The sequence below is a fragment of the Primulina eburnea genome, chromosome 13, assembly GCF_022965805.1.
Source record: "Primulina eburnea isolate SZY01 chromosome 13, ASM2296580v1, whole genome shotgun sequence".
NCBI lineage: Eukaryota > Viridiplantae > Streptophyta > Magnoliopsida > Lamiales > Gesneriaceae > Primulina > Primulina eburnea.
In genome coordinates, this window is record NC_133113.1 from 28,400,163 (window position 1) to 28,422,285 (window position 22,123).

General features: G+C 32.8%; 2 protein-coding genes across 5 annotated transcripts; both read left to right on the forward strand.

Moving 5' to 3' along the window:
• The first annotated feature begins 4,078 nt into the window (after window positions 1-4,078).
• Window positions 4,079-6,556, forward strand: LOC140809435 (alpha carbonic anhydrase 7-like). The gene is made up of 7 exons (XM_073167056.1): window positions 4,079-4,262; window positions 4,395-4,612; window positions 4,735-4,838; window positions 4,938-5,040; window positions 5,802-5,969; window positions 6,126-6,179; window positions 6,304-6,556. Exons 1-7 carry the CDS (start codon window positions 4,169-4,171, stop codon window positions 6,388-6,390), a joined length of 828 nt encoding a protein of 275 aa, XP_073023157.1. The 5' UTR covers window positions 4,079-4,168; the 3' UTR covers window positions 6,391-6,556.
• Window positions 6,557-16,368: 9,812 nt separating this feature from the next.
• On the forward strand, window positions 16,369-21,283 carry LOC140809575 (receptor-like serine/threonine-protein kinase NCRK). 4 transcript variants are annotated; one of them, XM_073167250.1, is made up of 10 exons: window positions 16,370-16,478; window positions 16,589-16,686; window positions 17,715-17,831; window positions 17,909-18,025; window positions 18,555-18,794; window positions 18,945-19,186; window positions 19,507-19,803; window positions 19,902-20,138; window positions 20,326-20,553; window positions 20,647-21,283. In XM_073167250.1, the coding sequence occupies exons 1-10, from the start codon at window positions 16,474-16,476 to the stop codon at window positions 20,959-20,961; spliced, it is 1,896 nt and encodes a 631-aa protein (XP_073023351.1). In that variant the 5' UTR covers window positions 16,370-16,473; the 3' UTR covers window positions 20,962-21,283. The 4 variants fall into 4 exon arrangements, with proteins under 4 accessions (XP_073023353.1, XP_073023351.1, XP_073023352.1 ...); XM_073167251.1 differs by having other exon boundaries at window positions 16,596-16,686; XM_073167249.1 differs by having other exon boundaries at window positions 16,382-16,478; window positions 16,559-16,686.
• The last annotated feature ends 840 nt before the right edge of the window (window positions 21,284-22,123 follow it).

Here is a 22,123-nt window from a genome sequence, read left to right on the forward strand (position 1 = left end):
TTCAATGCATGCAGGCGCTGAGGTGCCGGATCAAGCGACTATTGCTCTACTTGTGCACAATTTTGGCATGCTCAAACTCTTCAAAATTCTTCCAATTCTTATCTTCTTTAGTCTTTTCCTTCTCTCGGCAACATATTATCACGTCACAGTTGATCATATCCCTGCAAACACAAAACAAACAAAAACCACGCATAATTTTGTCAAAAACTAGCGTGATTCATTTGGATTCTAATCACCAATTAAGCGCAAAATTTGTATTTATCAATATCTGATGTTTCTAATATTTTTCTTCCTCGACAGCATCGAGCGTTGAGGCACCTATAGATAGGCGCTTGTCTCTCAACCGAAACTCCTTCATTTGCTCCATGCTTTTCATGTTTATGCTCTTGTCCTCTTTTTAATTACATCCTTTCTAGTTGTATTTGAGTTCGAGGTTCGATTGTGTACATCCTTTCTGTACAAATTTCATTACACAAAGTTTTCCAGCTCTAAATAATTTAGCAACCTCAATAATTGATAGAACAATCTCGAAATTTGTTTTAATCGGGAGACAAGATTTCATGCCAATTATGATTCGCAACGTGAAATAATTTAATATTAGAATAATAATCATTGTCATAATCAGCAAAAAACCGGATGAGAGCTGGCAAAAACTTTTCCTATTTTCTAAGAAATTAATTTTTTTTTTCGTTTCACTGCATTGATTTTTATTTTTTAAAGCAAATTTCACTCAGTTTTATTTATTTAATTAAGATAAAGTTGACATATGTCCATATACCTCAGACTGCGCAGTTGTACATTTACGCTATTTATTTGGAATTTTTTTTTATATAAAACTTGATATTTTTATAAATTTCCAAAATAACAGAAGTAAAAACTTGTGTGAGACGATATCACAGTTCGTATTTTGTGAGACGAATATCTTATAATTTGAGTCATCTATGAAAAAATATTATTTTTTATGCTAAGAGCATTACTTTTTATTATGAATATCGTTAGGGTCGACCCGTCTCACAGATAAAGATTCGTGAGATCGTCTCACAAGAGACCTACTCAAATACAGAATATCGAACCTCGAGCTATAGTTTAAGCCAAGTACGTGAGATCATCTTGAAGAATCTGGCTGAGCTTCTGTACATCCCAAACACCATATCCATTTGACCCCAAGTGTTCACATATGATTAAAAGTATTAAACAAAAATTCAAGAACATCAACCCAAGTTATCTTTCAAAAATAAGTGTCCATTTTTTAATCCACGTTTATTTTTATTTTACAAGAAAAGCACACCCAAGTTATCTATTACTATATTATTATCAAGAGCACCACGGAACAACCATTTTAATCTATTAATGGTGTGTTTCTATGTGTTCTTCATGAAATACCCATATATATATATATATTTAAGATTTCAAAATACATATAATACTACGTTATGTATAACTATATTTTATTAATCCAAATAGGATCAGCAGTCTAAAAATCAAGTCTACGTTAAAGGTACATTAATAATTAATTTTTTTTTTTTTTTACAAAACATGCCGGAGAATCGAACTCGGGAAGCTAGCTAATCTGACAGGAATGAGACCACTGGGCTACAAGACCGGTCTCCAATAATAATTAATTCTGGGATCAACTATTAATTTCAAAATGCATTGATTACGAAATAATAATTTATTAGAGATATTTCCACAACTCCAAAGGAAAACATTAATATTTGGTTTTAGATAATGAAATCTTACTTGCAGTGTAGATAAATTATGTGTATATATGGTAAGAGAACATAGGAGAAAACACCTAAAATCTATTATAAAGAATTCACGTACAAAAAACCCCCCAAAAATTAAAGTTTATCTTAAAAACTAGCTCACTCTATGTACTAAACTTAATTAAATTACCATAGACTAGATACACAAAAGTACCTATTTTATGTGTATAGAAATCAATTAAATTACCATAGACTAAATACAATAGATCAAAACTTAGAAATGAAAAAATAAAGGCAAAAGGAACTGAATATCATAAATTTAATAATCGATTTTATAAACAAAAAATATAATTTTAAAAGGTGTCACTTATGCTAATAGTATAATAAATAAAAAAATATCATCTTCCAATGGTTTATCCCTTGATATCTTTATTTTTTAGCGTAAGTTTTGGTCTTTTATCTTGGTTTCTAAATTTTTATTGTTGATTGCAAGAATGGTTTTATTTTATATATAATTTAAGGTAATATTTTAAAACTTAAGGGAGCCTGAAATTTGATTGTAGTAAAGATTTTATTTGAATTTTTAATGTAAGAAATAGAAATATTAGTATTCATTGTAATAAGTATTTATTTATAATATTTTACCATACTATATTTGATTTTATATGTTCAAGCCAACAAACAAATATAAATCAATCGATAATATAATTTAAACCAACCATTACTTTAATATTTTCACTTAGTTCAAAAGATTTACAAATGGTGATAAATTTTGTTATATTAGTCAGAAGTTCATTGTCTATTAAGGGATGTGAACGAGTAGACAGAAACCAGAGAGAGAAGGCAGCTAACACCGACCCCTAACACAGATAAAAATATATTTCTGATAAAAATTGAGCATGCTACGTCAAGAAATATCATCATTCGTCAACTCAAATTTTACCAACTCCCCTTTAGGCTACAATAATGTTTTCACGTTTTAGTGTTATTACATGGTGGTTCAGCTGTCAATTCCATCAAATGCATGCATCGTATATGACGACGGAATAAGAAAAAAAGTTACGTGTATCAAACATTTTTCAAATGAAAAGTTATGGAAACATTTTTTTCATTTTGAACGAGGCCGCATCCACATCAAAAGACAAAATTGAATACTATATTAATCCAAATTTATATTTTTTAATATATTTATCGGACAAATTTTATACTAGAATAATTAATTGTATTCATATAAATATTCGTTTCGCATGTAATTTTTAATATTTGCTTTGACAAGGAAAGCAAAGAAGACGATGTGTAATATGGTAAACAGTAAAAATATGTACTTAATAAGTGTTGGTACTCTGAATAACATGCAGCAACGAATAACAGTAAGTCGAGGCAAGGATGTATCATCTGTCCGCAAGTTGAGTTGCCCGTATATTAGTGCTTTACGTTGGCGGTAGTCGACTCTAAGATACAATGACTCAATCCAAAAAACGCAGCACAACAAGTTCTAGATAGCAGCAAACAAATAGTATGTTTGAACTTTCAAATTTTGGAAAGAAAACGGATGCAGCAAAATGAGGATGCAAAAAGTAAACAACGAATGTCTGCAGAGGACTGCTTATAGAGTGAATCTCATAAGCTAATGGACACACTTTTCTGCCCAGAAGACACACCTTTCTGCCAGAAGACATAAGCCATGGGACGCGTACAAACCAGGGAACGCACGGTTCTACGCCAAAGAACATGCGCATGAGACGCATTGATTCAGACATGGGATGCAAAGAACACAGCCTAGCTGCTGTGAAGTGCGAGCTAAGGACACACTGTTTGATCTAAAAGACACTATTTCGAAAATAAAAAATTATTTTCTTAATGAATTTTGTCCAAAAAGATTAATATGGTCAAGACACCACACCACATCACACCGCATGGGGCACCGAGACCTGACCTGTCAACGTATTCCCCCTTTCCAAAAACTTCTGGTGTCTTTTGGGGCATAAACTCTTAGATCAAACTTTGAGCTAATAAAGAAGAATTTATTTGGCACATTTCCGGAACAAGACTTCTCATGACACATTAATTCAAGGTTCATTAACCTCTTATCTAACAATAAGAGAAGCCTGTGTTTTTCAAAAAAGAAAAATAAGTGATAAATCCACCTTAGACATCAATTTTTCATGTAATTTCCTTAAAAAATAATAATTTATTTATATCAATGTTTAAATCCAGAACTGTTATGCAACATTATTGAACAGAACAGTTCCAAAAAAAAGGAAGAAGGTACCACACGCCTAACTTTTAAATTTCAATTTATTCAACACGAAACTCCAAAAAATAAACCATCCCGACTATGATGCGCGCATTCATTGAATATTATTATTAATTATATTCATAGAATTTGTCCTATAAGTAGCCAATGCTGCATTTGATAGATATTCACGAAACAAAAAAAAAAAAGAAAAAGAAAAAGAAAAATGAAGCTGTGGATCCAACACAAAACTCTTTTTCATTCTTTTTTTATTATTCTTGTTCTTTCATCTGCATGCTTCACAAGAGCTCAAGAATTCGGTAAGTTCGTCGAATCAATACATGCACAATTTGATGTATATCGGGAATTTTTTCCCGATTCATCAACTACGATCGGGGCCAAATAAAGTGATGGAAATTATATATTTTTTTATTATTTACGTATACTTTTAGATGATCAAAAGGAGTTTAGTTACGACGAAAATAGTGAGAAGGGGCCATCGCATTGGGGAAGCCTCCGTCCAGAATGGGCAATATGCAGTACTGGGAGAAAGCAATCCCCGATTGATATACTGAACGAAACAGTGGAAATAGCGCCAGATTTGGGGAGACTCCACAGATATTACAAAAACTCAGCTGCCACCCTTGTCAACAGAGGACATGACATGACGGTAACATACAAAATTTAATGAAATTCATTAATATATAAACATTAAAGCTTAAGGTACAACTATAAATTGTCAAAAAAAACCTATTATTGTCGTTGTTATTAATATTTTTATTTGGAGAACAGGTAAGATGGGATAGAGCGGGTTTTATCGAAATAAAGGAAACCATATTCGAGCTGAAGGAAATTCATTGGCACTCACCTTCTGAACACACTCTCGATGGCAGGAGGTGTTTTAAATTTTAACCCGTGATTTATTTACAGTAATTAGATTAGGGTTCATATATCTCCAATTTTTTTAATTGCAACGTCAAGTTCATAATTGACAGGTTTGAGATGGAAGCTCATTTGGTACATCAAAGCGAGGACAATCGCATAGCTGTAATCGGAATCCTGTATGAAATCGGACGACCCGACTCCTTCTTGTCAATGGTATACACAAATTATATAGAGAAAATTTTAAAAATAATATCGGTTGTCAGACTAACTTTCTGAAAAATAATCCGTATTTTGGTGTGTTCACATAGTTATTATATTTAAAAAAAAATTGGTCAAGATTATTTTGCCAATTATTCCAAAGGGTATTGAGCAAAATAACATTGATTAAACATTATATTTTTTTTTAAAGATGACGTTCTCATGTGGATTATGATATGTCAGGAACACAGATATGACAATCGGTCTAGTATTCGACTCGGATCCAATCTCATTTGGGTCGGGTTTCTATAAAATTAAATAGGCATAAGTCGGGGAATGAGCACTAATATTAAAATTCTTTAACTTGCTTTCTCATATTAATCTGCCGCTGACGCCACCCTTTTTCCCACAATAACTTCAATGCTTTGGATGATTGTTTAGATTTGTTTTTTAACCAAAATTCTTGTGTACAAATTCAAACCTAGCCTTGGAGATCCAAGTTGTACAGACGGCAAATTTTTAACTTGATATTCTAGGTTATCCAAGATTTTTTTTTTTAGATTTTCAAAATTAGCTAAAGTTGTGTGAGATAATTAAATCTTTATATACAATTATCCATGAATTTCGAAATTTAAGATGATAATATGTTTATATTTTGATTTTTGGTATATATATAAAGACAATTCTATAATTGATTGTGACTAATAAAATGATTTTTTGGTTATGCTTAATCTTTTTTTAAATAAGTAATCATTTGATCTAACTATATTTTTTAGATCGAACGCGATCTGCATGCAATGATTCATACCGGAGAAATCGAAAGAAGCCTAGGTGTTATGGATCCAAAAGTTGTAGAATTTGGCAGCAGAGAGTATTATAGATATTTGGGTTCACTCACGACCCCTCCTTGCACCGAGGATGTTATATGGACAATAATTGCAAAGGTATGCGTGTGTGTCTATATACACACACACATGTGTGTGTGTGTATATATATATATATATATATATATATATATATATATATATATATATAGATTGTGTAGTTATTTTCCAAATTGTAGAAGGTATTTGATGAATTTTATGTTTCACTTTATTTAGGTGAGTACCGTAACAAGAGAACAGGTAAATTTGATGCGCAAGGCAGTTCACGATGTAAGTTTCTCATCCCATGCCTTTACAATATAATCTCATTATATTTTTAATTAGTTTTTAACAATTTTTACATATATATAGTTGTTTTACATATTTAATTTTTTGGGAAAAAAATTTTGGACAGGAGGCGCAAACTAATGCTAGGCCAATACAACAACTGAACAAGCGGACAGTGAAACTCTACAGACCAAGACATAACGAGATGAAATGATGTTCCTTGAATTTAATTATATTTTCATCGTCTTTCAATAAATGGGATGGGTTCTTGTAAAATCTTGTCTTGTGTTGAATGTGTAATGAACCAAGTAAAATATTACCAAAACCTTCTGTTTTGATGATTATTGTTGCTACAAATAAATGTTGATTTTTCGTATAAATTACCATATATGTAAGGATGTTCAAATTTCAGGAAAGATAAAAACTTGTGTGAGAAGGTCTCGTGGGTCTTATTTTGTGAGATCTATCTCTTATTTGGGTCATCCATGAAAAAATATTACTTTTATGCTAAGAATATTAATTTTTATTGTGAATATACTTAATGTTGACCCGTCTCACAGATAAAGATTCGTGAGACCGTCTCACAAAATACCTACTTTTCAGAAAAAAAAAACGACAAAACCGAAATGTTCGGTTTTTTAAGTTATTTGACCTGATTCGATTTTGAGTTTATAGAAATTTGGTTTAAAAAAAATGAAATATTTTAATTATTTAGTTTTGCTATATGGCACCCAAACATGCCTTAGGCCTAGAACTTAAAATACGTGAATAAATAATGTTTTGAGTTTTTGAGAAATAAGATTTATTATTCTAGCTATTCCTCACATTTATCTTCTCTGTTTATCTCAATTTTTTCCACTTTTCCTCTTCCTTTTTCAATCAAAATTCAAGAACTAATGCACACTACACAACTTAATCAAGAAAAAGAACACCTAGCGCTGCTTCACACGTATTTTTTATAATTATTTGTTGATATATTTCTTATTTTATATTTGTTCGGACTTGCTAGGCAGTTTATAAATGTGTTTTTCTTTATCCAAATTGAGTATTTCATTTTATTTTATTTTCCTCACTTCTTCCAAATTTATAAAATTTTATTTTTCTAAAGATTTTTTTTTAATTTTTAGAAATAATTCAATAATAATTAGTATTTTTAAAAATAATATTAACTAATTAGTATATTTTAAAGATCCCAAATTTTAATTCAATTTAAAAAGTCTAGTACAGAAAAATTTGAAGCGAAAACACCGAACCATATTTTTATGATTATATTTATTGTTATAATCATACAATGGAACTAAAATTAAAGAGTCAGCAGCTTGATGCACGAGAAAATTTCGAAGAGATCGCTCATCCTAATATTCTCACTCATACATGCTTAATCCAAAATGCTTAAATTCACGCACCACATGACACGATACAATACAACTTGTGGCGATTAATTAGACTCTTCCCAGGCTTGTATCCCCTTATCGTCGTTACCACGCCGATGGAAATCGGGGATGGAGTAGTAATGGTGATTATCCCCATTCACATGATTTTTGCCACCTTCTTCGTAGCCATCCTTCCCTATTTTCTTGTGGTTCTCAGCCATTACGGCCATGGCCCTTCTTGCTTTAGAAAATCTGTGCGTGCTCGTCGTCGCGATCGTCAATAGCAATACAATCGACAGCACAAGGACTCTCATATTGCCCATTTTTACTAGTAGCCTGCCATGCATAAATAAAAATTAGCTAGCGCATGAAAAAATTAATGAACAATATGCAAATTAAGGGAGGAGATTGATTGTGAATTTTTACGAAAAAGAACCAGTCGTGCCACTAAGTAATTGACAAAGGATAGGGAGAAAAAGTTAAATAAAGCTTTTTGCGACATTAATAAACTTTTAAAGATAGAATTAACTTACACAATGTAAGAAAGAAATCAGGCTCTCTTTCTATATATAGAAATATAGATTGGTCTGAGAATAAATGGAGGGATGAATTCAAATATATAGTAGGTAGGATTTATCATAAAGAAATGTTGATAGGGTCCATTTATATCCACTAAATGAGGCAAGATCAAGTGGGAAGTGCAACAACAGCAGTTGCCACGAATATCAAAATTATGACTAATTCCAATATTCATTGCATACGATGATTAATTCAAATAATTAAAGTCCAAAATGCAAAATAATCCGAGTGAAAATAAACTATGCAATCGAATAATAGTGTAGTGTGCAATAATTCTTAATGCTTGGTAGAGCGATCGAACTGTGTTGTTTGAGCTGCTGTGCGGTTTAAAAGATTTGAGTTGCACCATTACCACTAACTATAGCTTACATTTGATATCAGAGCCAAGGTCATGGGTTCGATTCTCATTGATTGCAATTATTGGGAGGGAGATTTTTGGGTACAATAATTGTCCCTGCTTGATAAAGCGATCGAACCGTGATACTTGAGCTGCTGTGCGGTTAAAAAGATTTGAGTTGCACCATTACCACTAGCTATAGCTTTTGGTAAAGCGGCAAGCGCTCGGTCCTATAAATAGAAATTACTTAGAAAGCTCAAATTATATCATTTAAAACTGTTAAGTATCTAATAAAATTAATAACATATCTTTATAATTTAATTCATAAACCATCCACAAATACAATTATTTGGGAACTTTGTTTGTATTTCAAATTAGATAGGTTTTTTTTGTAAAACATTTTCACATAATTTTATTCGTGATATGGTTCCACATTACTCATGTAATATAGCATTTACTCAAAAAATATTTATCTCATAAAATTGATTCGTGATACCATCGAGCTTTCGTGTTCAAAATTATTTTGTGTTTCATAATTGAACGAATAAATAGTTCCTTCCAACAATCGTAGTGGATGAATTTTGTATAAAGTCAAAAGCCTACAGACCATGTTATTTTTTCCAACTGATGTCTCAAAAAGAAGTGACCATAATTAAGTATGATTCCCTCCACTAAATTTATTAGCCTTGTAACTTTTTAGAGGTGAATTCTGTTGAAATCTTAAATCGGAATTTATTTAATACTTCTGAATTCTACAAAATGGATTTTTTTTTATGTTTATTTTATTTTTTTAAGAATAAATATAATAAATTTCGATTTATCGTGCAGTAAAATATTTAAAAATTATCCATTACATTCACGTATTTATATCTCATATCCAAATGCATGTGTCCATATGAAACCAACATATATATTTCGTATTGACAAAAATTAGTGTGAGACGGTTTCACGGGTTGTACAAATTTTTTATTTGGGTCATCCATGAAAAAATATTACTTTTTATGCTAATATTATTATTTTTTATTGTGAATATCAGTAGGGTTGACCCGTCTCACAGATAAAGCTTCGTGAGACCGTCATTCTAAAAAAATATATATATTTGCATGCATGATTAGTGATCGAGCATTATGACAGTACCCTCGACTGGTAATTTCCCTAGAATCTTATCTTTATTTTTGAATGATCACATTTATTATTGGCCAAACATTTGGAGTTCGTATTTGACCTCATTTAAAAAAGAATTCAAACAATATTATTAGAGTGGGTCTCATGTGAGACCGTCTCACGGATCTTAATCTGTGAGACGGGTCAACCCTACCCATATTCACAATAAAAAGTAATACTCTTAGCATAAAAAGTAATACTTTTTTTATGGATGATCCAAATAAGAGATCCGTCTCACAAATATAACCCGTGAGACCGTCTCACACAAGTTTTTGCCATATTATTAATAGCCATTGGATTTAATACCTTGTGGGTGCTGAACTAAACCTTCCCTATCTAGATTACGATATCTATTTAATTAAATTATTCTATTCTTAAAATCGTTCAAATTACTCCTATAAACAAATGCAAGTCAATTCTTTATTTATGGTGGAAATTGTAACACTCATATTTATCTTTTTGCAAAAATTTGTGTGAGACGGTCTCACGGGTCGTATCTGTGAGACATATCTCTTATTTAGGTCACCCATGCAAAAGTATTACTTTTTATGCTAAAAGTATTACTTTTTATTGTGAATATGGATAGGGTTGACCCGTCTCACAGATTATGATCCGTGAGACGGTCTCACATAAGACCTACTCTTATCTTTTTACGATTTTTGGTATATATATAGTTTTCTCTTTTTACGATGAAAGCCAATTTTGACATAGCAATAACCTACTAAAAACCCGAACTTCTTAATCTGTTTAGTTTCTTTGATTAATTTGGGCTGATCGGATCAGGTCTTAAAATATGAATAATTCCCAATCAATTATAGAGATTAGAACTTAGAAGCCACTTTGGCTAACTTAGCCTTTTAACATGTCTAGATAATTTGACATGTTTTTGTAATTGAACTGTTTTATCACATTCAAGGAATAGGGGAAATTTAAAAATTTTATATTTTGCCAATCAAAACTTCCTTGACCGTCGTATGATTTAAATTCATTTACGGAGTGTTTAGAATAATTTATATTTGAATATATAACATCGATTCCAACTATTCTAGATTTTAAGCGGGGATATTCTTGTTGTAAATATTTACGAATAGATATTTCTTCTTCTTCAATCGTCTAATCAGATCTATGATCATAAAATGTGATCCTTTCTTAATTTATGTTAAAAAAAAAAAACTAGAAGAAATTTGACGTTGATATTGCTCGCGCAAGCTTTTGTTTTCACCAATCAAAACCCACCACATAGACAGCTTCGGGCACCCGATCCCCATTGAATCGAGGTAGATCGAACTTGAATCCCTTGAGGCCGCACCCGGACAGTTCATTACCTACTCTCCGCCGACTTTCGGAGTGGGTAGATTTCTCCACCAAATATGTGAATATAATTGAATATAGTACATTTTCAACAATAAAAAAAAAATTCTTCTGCGTTCTAACTATCATCCACACATATATCAATTCAATTGATCTAATTTGATAATATTTTTTGAATTATATACAAGATAAATTATTTTGTCTGAAAATAACACCAAATATAAAGTTATTTCTCATAATATTTATTTAGGATACACCAAAAGTCGCGAGAATCTTTTTTATTCACATTGAACTCGAAACATCTTTTGACTTGAGCTCTTTTGTACCCTTCAAATTAGCTTATCGTTAAGCCAAATATAAATTCTAATGACGATCGATCAAATAAAACAGGTTCTTAATTAGTACTAGTAACCGTGGCACACGCATTGCGTGTGTCCTGAATACATATGACTAATATATTAAATATTCATGATATTACAACATAATGACGTCACAACATAAAGAAGAGAGTTATTTTTCACGGTGGCTAGTTTGGAGAAGAAATAATATTATTTTTCACGTGAGCAGTTTCTTTATGACGGTGAATATAATATTATTTGTTTAGAAAAAATATAATATAAAAAATGAGAAAGGGTAAAATAGGAAAGAAAGTTGGTGTCTTCATAGAGCGGTTATTATTAGGGACTCCACTATAATAAAATAGTAAATAGTAAATATAAAAAATTAAAAAGGGTAAAAAGGAAAGAAAGTTGGTTTTCTCATAGAACGGTTATTATTAAAGCCTCATACTTAATATAATAGTATAGATTTGGCGAGCGAGTTATGAGTTATTACCTACAGAAATGAACCTGAATAGGCATCATATATATTCACGTGAAAGGATGTTGTTTCTTCAGTGGTAAGCAAGATGCTACTACTATCGGTTGTCTTCTTTTTTGCCCCAAAATTCGTGAAGCATGTCTGTGTTCTGGTCATGCTTGAATAAATGTAGAAATATGTAATTTATTTATTGCGGTCTATCCTTGAAGGAACAAGTATCAAAATCTGAATTTGAGCTGTTTGTAAGGCTAGTCTGGGCCACTTGGAAAGAATTTTGTAGAGTTAAACACAATATCCAGAATCACAGATGATACCTGGATAGGGGTGACCCGAGATATTAATTGGATAGGGGTGACCCGAATCACAGTTAAACTTGGAAAGAATTTTGTAGAGTTAAACACAATATCCGGGATAGGGGTGACCCGAGATATTAATTGGATAACCCATATCAGAGCCAATATGCCGGGTACCTTCCTCACATCTCGGGCATTTTCTTCTCTTCCCGGGTAATCAATAACTCGTGCCCTCATACAAGCACCCGGGTACCTTACTACCAGCTACCTCGAGAATTGTACCACACTCGAGGTAGCCCGAGTATGGACAGCCGACTTACTATACTTAGTAGGTGGCACTGGAAACGAGGTACCTACCCCATTTTTTTACTATAAATAGCAGATATTGATGTCATTTACAGAGTCTGAAATCTTTGAACTCTCAAGCACTTACACATATTCTCACATATATCGCTTGTGTTCATCTTCAACCTGCTGACTTAAACATTGGAGTGACTATGCCGAACACTCTTCTTGTTTGCAGGTGTTATCGAAGCCATTATCTTCACTCAAATTTCTAAATACTAAATTATTGATTTGATCCGATGGAGCCCTTACACAATTCATCCATTTCACTAAGATCACATCAATAACCAAGAGATTAAGGTAAGTTGGGTTCTTGCCTATCTTGAGGAATTTCAGAGAGCAAGAAGAGCATACTTCGATGTGCCATTAGGTAACAAGCTTGTTAGGGTGAAGAAATGGAAGGCACCTCCTTTACGGCAATCCAGACTTAATGGTAAAAATTGAATCGAATAAAGGATAAACAAATAGAAGTAAAGAACACAAAAAAAAAAAAACGAAAAAAAATAAAATTTGAAGGCAATATCCTTTTATGTCTCTTCTTCTTCCATTCAATGAAGAAATTCACTAAAAAACTATTATTATACAACTCTCGTACAAAACTCACTTCAGCTAAGACTTATCACTACCTACACTTAAACTCTATCATTTCAATATAATAAAAACTCAAACTATCCATTAAACTTTAGGTTCACACAAATATAAATAAAACTCTTGAACATATAGCTTAAACAATTAGAGTCGACAAAGTTGAACAGACTGATCCTTCATGATCAAATATAGAAATATAGCAAATGCCAAGGTGAGTAGCCAGAGATTGAAAAAATAAGAGTGCTCAGAATCATATGAAAGGCAGATCATGAAAGTTTCAGAATTCGATTGTTTCCTTCAATCTTGAATCTACGTATTTACACTTTGAACTTCTTCAATGATCCAAGATTTATTAAAAATCACTTGTACCATCAATTGACAAAAGAAAATATTTTTGTCTCATTTCTCTTTATAGTACACCGTAATTAATGTATGTATTTTTACATGTATCCAAATACGACAATTAAATACGTCTGAAAAGTTACTTCAAAAGAGAGAAATATTCTACCTATATCTATCTTTTAGGAGATACAAACATTTTGACAACTGGAGATGTCAACTATCGTGCATTGATCGGTCACATAGATCTTCTGAAATGTCGAGTTGGTATGAATATAAATAGACCTGATGTTCAAGCATACTCGTTAGAAACCAGTATGCAACTTTGAGCTTTTTATGTATATCAGTCAGTTCATACGACCAGACTTTAAGTATTGAAGATTAGGCTATATATCTAGCTTGATTTCATGATGTCTAGCTTGAAACTTAATAATAGTTGGATCTTGAAACAACTCGATGCTATTTGTTATCACCAAAACTAAAACATTTTCCAACTTAAAATTTAGAATTTGGTTAAACAACAAACTTTTAGTCATGTAAGTAATATAAAAAACAATGTCATACATTCGAATCTAACATGTTGAAAGGAATGTAATTTTATGATAAATTATTGACATGTATTTAAAAGATTGATCTACGTACACGTCCAGTTTAAGTTAATATATGATTTAAAATATTATAATTAATGTTTATAACTTTCTATAAAATAAAAAAACTATTAAATCTATATTATTAATAAACTAGTACTTATTACATAAATATTCCCGTGCATCCAAAGAAAAGCAATTAATGATATCATCTTGATACTCGGATTTAGTTGACTTCCATCCATCTATTTTGATCTTAATATTCAAATGCGAAAGGATAAATTTTCTTTTTAAAATATTTTAGTCATATTTAAAGGGGAAAGAAGAATGGAAAAGATCGAATTTTTAAAAAAATTAACAGACTAATGAATTCCCCGAAAACCCTTTGAATTTTGTAGAAAAAGAAAAAAGAAAATAGAAAAAGAAAAGCTCCAAGAATAATAGATCTTCTGAAAAGAGAAAAAGTAAACAAACCATGGGGCTCACATTGAATTGGTATACCAATTGGAACACGACGCGTGTCACCTAACTCTGCTCCATTAACTGCACCACCGTAGCCGATCAAGAAAAGGGGCGATCCCTTGACATGAAATCCCACGTGGCAGCTGCTTTTTTACCTTAAAAATTTTCCAATCTGCATCGGCATCTGCGGTTGCTTCTCCCAATTCACGAAAGAATTTACTAGGAGCGTTACATTTTCATTTCACCCAATAAATTCAGTATCACCCCCATTAATCCGCCATTGAAGTTGTATGTTTTGGCTTAGCCTTCAGCTGCGTAAAAGAGGGAAAATTATTCACTTATATGCTTTTAATAAGCTGTGCTTTCGCTTTGAAATTCTTGCATCTCAGTGTCTTAAGTAAGATTAAAGCTCAAATCTGGTTCCCTGAGCGAATCATCACTGCGATTTCGAGAAATCAGATTCTGCAGATGGGATTTTAATTTGTTCTCTACTTCCGCGAAGTTCTCATTGATGCACCAGAGATTTCATTTTCTTGGCAATGGTACGGTTAATTAATTCTAAATATCCCCTTTTCATTTTGATTTGGGATGAGCCAATTTATTGATCAAACTGAAACAAAGAGCTTAGTCAGAACTCAGAAGATACCGCAGCATTTTCTGTTTCATCGAGCATTATATTATGGATATTGGAAATTCAATATTAAGTGAGCGGATTTGTTCTATTTACCCATATCCCTGGTTATTGTATTATCTTCATTCGTATAAAGTTTTGCCATTTTGTTCGGCTTTAATTATTCTTTAATCTTGGAACAAAAATCATCACATTAAGATTAAAAACTTGAGCTTTGAAGTATTGTTTCCATGGAAAAAGATAGGAAGACTAATCGCCTTGAATTCTTTAATCGACCGACAACGGCTATTGAGAATAGTGGGACAGACATAATTAAAAGAAGGCATGTCTTTTCTCAAACATCGTCATCTAAAAAGATAAGGAAAAAAAAATAAAGTTTTGATTTTTTGTGTTTCAGGGTTGCGCCAAGAACTCAGTCGCCCATGCCCGTGACCTCCCTAAAATGCCTTGTAAGCAAAGTCTTTCTAACCGTTGGTTTTGTATCTACAAACATTGGACCACTCATAAGTTTGAATTATTTGCTTTATTATATCATAGACGTGGGAATAAGATTAATTTAATTAAATCCCACGATTAATGTACCGAGAATTTGGTTCTTCACTAAATCCATTGTATTTTTATTGGTTCAATATCTTGCTTTACAGTTAAGGTGTCTCTTTCTGATTTGGAAACTGTACCTCTCAGAATTGTTGATGTGGCCGTATTTTTTATTTTTTATTGGATATTCTTTCTTGGCTTCTGGACTGAACTCCAACTAAATCCACAGGTCTTTTTATTGATTTTAATGTGGGGTGATTTTATTTGGCATCCATTTATTGTTTACTTAGGTGTCTCTCCTAATATTTATGACCAGTCTAAGCTGTTATTTGATTTGGTTGTGCTGTTGCTTTCACTCGTTTTTCATGCTTGAAGCTTGAGGTAACCAGTTAGCAAGAATATTATCTCTTTTGCTTCAAATAGCTTCCAAGATTTCTTGTTGGATCATTACATTTGGTCCCTAAAATTATGTGAGTAATGTTTCAGCACGTATCCTTCCCGTGCTGCCTTTTTCGTGTATAGTCCACTCTGGTACAGAATCTTCAATCCAAAAATGGAGTTGCCATAAATGTTATCAATTGTGGCTGTCGATATTTTTTGACTTGTGCTTCTCTCTTGATTGATTTACTATAAGAAATCTGTTTTGAAGTGAGACGCTTAGTAGTCATAGACCGAGTATTTAAGAATTATTTTGAGAAGTTGTGCTGATAGATCATCAAAATCTTCACACTGGCTTGCGTAATTGCTGTTATCCTCCTGGCTGTACCGTTTCTCATTGAACATATTTACGCGAAAAATTAACAGTTGCTCTACTTGTCGTCTTATCAGGTACTAGTTAGAAAAGCTCGACTGCCTACTTTAGAGTACAGGAAAGATTTTTCAATGGATTTCCAGCAATTATTCTTCCTAAGCTGCTGTTTAAAGCATATCAAATGATGTTAGTTTCCCTTTCCACCTTTTAAATCACAAGAAAATAATATTCTTTGAAGTTTTTCATTGTTGTATTTTTTGAATAAGCACCTTCTCAAGAGTTTGCTCTTATTCAAGTTGGCAGACGCTATCAGGTCAAAATCAAATGAGACTTCAAGCAGAAATTGTGCTTCTATTCGTCATTAACTTGATCTGGATACCGCATATTATTTGTGGTTAGTAACATCATAGTCAATTTTTTAAATCACATTTATAAGTGTTTGGCATCTGGAATCAGGAAACTAATCCCGAGCTTTTTCATATATTTCTTAAACAAATTCTCTTTTTTGAGCTACCGAATTCTACATAGAATGTGTTAGTCACGATTTGAACTAACGAAATTCAATGTGATATAGCAGTGGTGGAACCAGAAATATGAATTAAGGAAGATAAACTGAGAACTAAAATTGTTTGATGACATAGGTGTGGGGAGAAATCCATTTATATATAAACAAACAATATGAAAAATACATAGGTCCATTGAAATTTTAAGAGGGAGAAGCTCTTTTCCCACCATGGCACATAGGGGTGTTCATCGGTCGGTTCGGTTCGGTTTTCGGTTTTTTATTTCGGTTTTAGAAATATATAATCCGAATCCAAACCATTTTTCTTCGGTTCGGTTCGGTTTTCTACCAAAACGGTTCGGTTATTTCGGTCGGTTATTTCGGTTTTGGTATAATTATTTAAATTAATAATATAAATATATTGTAAAATATAATATGTTAACTTTCTATATGTTTTCTTAGTAAAATATTTAAATATAAGGTCTAAATTAATTAAACATACAACAATCAACTAAAAATTGTTCAAAATAGTTTTTCATTCACTAAATATCATATCAAAATATATAACATAAATAAAAATATAAAAAATTTATTAATTTAATGAAATTTCGGTTTTTTCGGTTTTTCGGTTTTGACATATATAATCTAAAACCGAACCAAATAAACTTCGTTTTCACATTTATATCCGAATTACAAAATTCGACTTTCGGTTCGATTCGATGTTCGGTTTTTTCGGTTTTGATTTTAGGTTTTTCGGTTTTATCCGAAGTTTGAACACCCCTAATTGCACAGATGTTATTAGGCGCTCAGCGTTTCATTTTTTTAGAAATTCCCATTAGAGGAGTTCATAACGAAGCCGCATTGTTGCAATATATGCCTTAATCCTACATAATAACTGTGTTCCTTGTACTATTTTTCAGATGGAGTACCGACAAAGTCTGAAATGAACAATTGGACATGCACATGTTCTCTTGCACGTCAAGAAAACTTGAATTTTATCCCAGCAAACTGCTCCTCATTCTGTGATTGTAGTCCAGGTACCATTTCTTATTTCCTTATATGAATATAATTTATCAAGAAAATATCATCGACATGATGTCAATCTGGTATACAGATGCAGGAGGGTCGAGTGAGAACAGGTGGACATGCCTTTGTGCTGCTTATGGATTGCCTAAACTGGCTGCTGCAGATAACAATGGCGGCTGTTTTGCATCCTGCAATTGCAACTCTGGTAACTCGAGGCTTCAAAAACTATTATGAATCAAGATATTACAATTTAACCAGTTAACTTATCTTGCTTGATTCATGTCACAGAATGAGTGTTAATTTGAATCTGAATCACAGATATATCATTATTACTCTTTTCATTAACTATTTTTCTTGATAATTAGATTCATTTAGGGCGTCCTGATTGCTTGGCTCGTGCAATTCTTAAATAATTTGTGACTATTTGTTGAGATTATTGATCTTAACTTCCTCAAAGTTTGACTTACTAACGAGAGCTTCCTCTGAAATCACAATCACCCCCCACCTCCAATAAAGTTCACAAAATATACCATCTTGAGAGAAACCGAGCAGTTGTAAAAAGACCGGTCCAAAAGGGTTATGTGCATCTACCTCTCGGTCTGGCCTAACTAGCGAGCTAAATGTATATTATCATCTTTATCATCGAAGAAATTCGAAAGTTCGTTTGAACCATGGGCTTGAGATGATTTGGTCATTTGCATATGCTTATGTACACTCTGTCATCATTTTTACAGGGACTTCAACCGAGTTACAGCCATCGAAAAAGCAAAATTCCAGAAAAATTGTGGCTATAATCCTCTTGCTATGTGTAATCATCACTGCACTTGCATTAGTAGGTTCAGTGCTATGGCATTTCTATATAAAGGATAAAAGTACCACTCAGTGGCCTTTATTCTCATTAGATAGACCAAAAAGCTTCAGCAGTGCATCCAACTTGATAAGCCAAGATTCTTCCCCACTGTCGGTAACCAAAGGTTATTAGATTCTTCTCTTGAACCTTTAACACGTCAATTTCTTTGACAAAATCTATGCACTTATTTCTTTGGTTATCAAATGACATTACTTGTTTAATTGAAAATGGTCAATTCTTGAAATCTTTGTTCTTACTGTGTGCTGACTTAAAGGATGCATTCCGAAGACATCAATACTTTTTAGAAGCAAAACTGGAGCACTACATGGATCGATAATGCAATTTCCATATTCGGAACTTGAAAGTGCAACTAACCGGTTCTCTGATGCTAATTTGATTGGACTTGGAGGAAGCAGTCATGTCTACCATGGTAATCTAAGAGATGGTAGAACTGTTGCAATCAAGAGAATGAAAATTCAAGGTGGCCCGGATGCAGAACATGTTTTCATGACTGAGGTAAGGCCTCAAACAAGCGAATATTATATTGCTTACTGATATGGACGGATCCAGGAAATCTGGGGAGGGGGGTTAAAGTTAGTGCAAGGGCGATTTAAGCATTCTTGCGGAGAGGGATTAAGAGAGCCAAGGAGTGCTTTTATGCATCTGGGGGAGGGGAGCGAAACATGGAGTTAAAAAATATTACTCATGAAATATCAAATTTTTACATGTGGTGCAATAGTCATCTTGTTAGATCGCCGATGAAGTTATCATTTATGTAAATCTTAGTCATTAAACAAAAGAAAATGTCACAAACATTCCCTTTTCTGTGGACTCAGATAGAACTGATATCAAGACTTCATCATTGTCACGTGGTTCCTTTACTCGGTTATTGCTCAGAGCTCCAAGGAAAACGGGCTGAGAGGCTTCTGGTATTTGAATATATTCCTAACGGTAATCTGAGGGAGTGTTTGGATGGTGATTCGGGGCAATTTCTTGGTTGGAGTACTCGAGTTGCAATAGCTCTTGGAGCTGCACGCGGCCTGGAATATCTACATGAAGCAGCTGCACCTAGAATTTTGCACAGAGATGTTAAATCCACAAACATACTCTTGGATGAGAATTGGAGAGCCATGGTATAAAAAATCTCCTGAAGTGAATAAATTTTAGGGAATTTGTGAATAAATAGTTGGGACAAAATTATATGCATTCAAATTTATATCTTCGAATGCAGATTACTGATCTTGGCATGGCGAAACACCTACAAAAAGATGGCATCATCAGCTGCTCCAGTTCTCCGGCTAGAATGCAAGGCACCTTTGGTTACTTTGCACCGGAATATGCTATTGTCGGAAGAGCCTCGTTAAAATCTGACGTTTTTAGTTTTGGGGTAGTACTTTTGGAGCTAATCACTGGTCGGAGGCCTATCCATAAGTCGTCCAACAAAGGAGAAGAAAGTTTGGTAATATGGGTATGTCAATCCGTGCTGCTTATATTTTCTCAAGGAGAAATCTTTCATAAAAGTATGATAAAAGCCACAGTGTGTGTTGACTCTGATATGTTACTTATATAACGAAGATTTTACCTTGTCATCTGGTTCATTTATCAATCCGGAAACAGTAATTTACGAGCTTGATTTTCTTATTAAATTGTCACAGGCAACGCCACATTTGCATGATCATAAGCGAGTGATTTCTGAGTTGCCTGATCCGCGGCTGAAAGGAACTTTTCAAGAAGAAGAGGTGCAGGTAATGGCCTACTTAGCAAAAGAGTGTCTATTATTGGATCCTGATTCTCGTCCCAGCATGAGTGAGGTTGTCCAAATTTTATCAACTATTGCACCAGAGAAATATAAACGGAAAATCTTTCCCGTTCACGTCTTCCAGGTAATTTTTTAAGCAATTCACTCTTTTAAAGTACATTAGTGACCTAAAAGGATATGCTCTTCAGACATTTGGCCTGTTCGACTCTTTTTTCAGGCGAGGTCGGGTTCTGGAAATCCGGAGATTTATGGAGACGAGCTTTTTGACACCTTGGAAGCTGAGGAAATCAAGCGAATTACATCTGAAACACCCGCTCGAATCTCACTGCCATCGAATCCTGGCATTGACTTTTATTGTTTAAATAATGAGAATGAGACAGAGGATTTATCCACTGATATTGATAAGCTGATACTTTCGACTCCAAAATCAAAAAGGCGGTTACAAGACGAAGAAGTGGTGGATTTAACCGAACCCCGGTTGGAATCCTTCTGTTTGCCAAGTGCCGATTCTCATATAATCAAGATTTCATGAGTCTGAATTGACCAACGTGCAAATAGATTGCAGAAAAGGGAATTAAAGATGAGTCCTTTAATGTTTGATCGGGTATGATCGACAGCACTTGGTGATACTGCTTGTCGTTCTGTGTTTTTTTATTACTGTTCAAATGGGGATTGGTTGAAATTTGTGGCTAGCTTCAGTTTTTTTATTCAAAATTCAAAAAAGACACTTGGTTCTCGTCCCTGTACTTAGTTGTATAGATGAACAAACAGAGATGTCATACGAAGGTTCTACAGAGCCTTCATCTGTTCCTTTTATTACTTGGTTTCAGTGTAAATGTACATTTCTAAACTTTCTTGTTCTTTCACCAGTTCATCACGTTCAATTTCAAAGCAGGTGCAATATTTCAGTACTGGCGTGATTTCTGCAACAAGTTTAGATAATAGTGTCGACTCATGCTATTGGCTTATTTGTACTCGGATGTAAATGGAGCTTGCTGGATTCGACTACCTATAATTTTTTTTCTAAAGACTGAAGCTGGAAATTTTTATTTTCTTTTTTTAAAAAAGTTATTTTGCATTTCAAATGAAGTATTCCAAGTACACTAAATGTATGTTTGACTATTGAGCACATTTTGGCTCTTTCAATAAAAACATTTTTATATAGTTATTGCATTAATTAGTTCTAATGACTAATAATGATGCTTATCCTATGTGTATCGAAAGACAATGATTACGATTATGACTTCACATGTCATCAAAAAATGATATTTCTCAAATCTAAATCCATAAAAAAACCTTAGTAAATTTCTAAACTAATTTTTTTTAGTGTTATTTATTTATATTTCTAAGTGTCCTTCACATGCCATCAACTGATGTTACAAATTAATATATATTTGAATATCGATTAGATGTCAATCACATGTTGAATTAGATGAAACGTAAAAAAATTATATATGTAATAAGATAATAAAATGTCAACTTTCATCATTATTCATATAAATATACAACGTATCAAAATTTTGAACTATAGTATATAAATATTTCATTCTTCGTTCATTTTAACTTTTATCATCTTCATTCCAAGGTAAAAGTTAAAACCACGTTTAGTTGCTCAATGACAAAAGTTTATGTGAGATGGTCTCATGGGTCGTATTTGTGAGACAGATATCTTATTTAGGTCACTCATGCAAAAA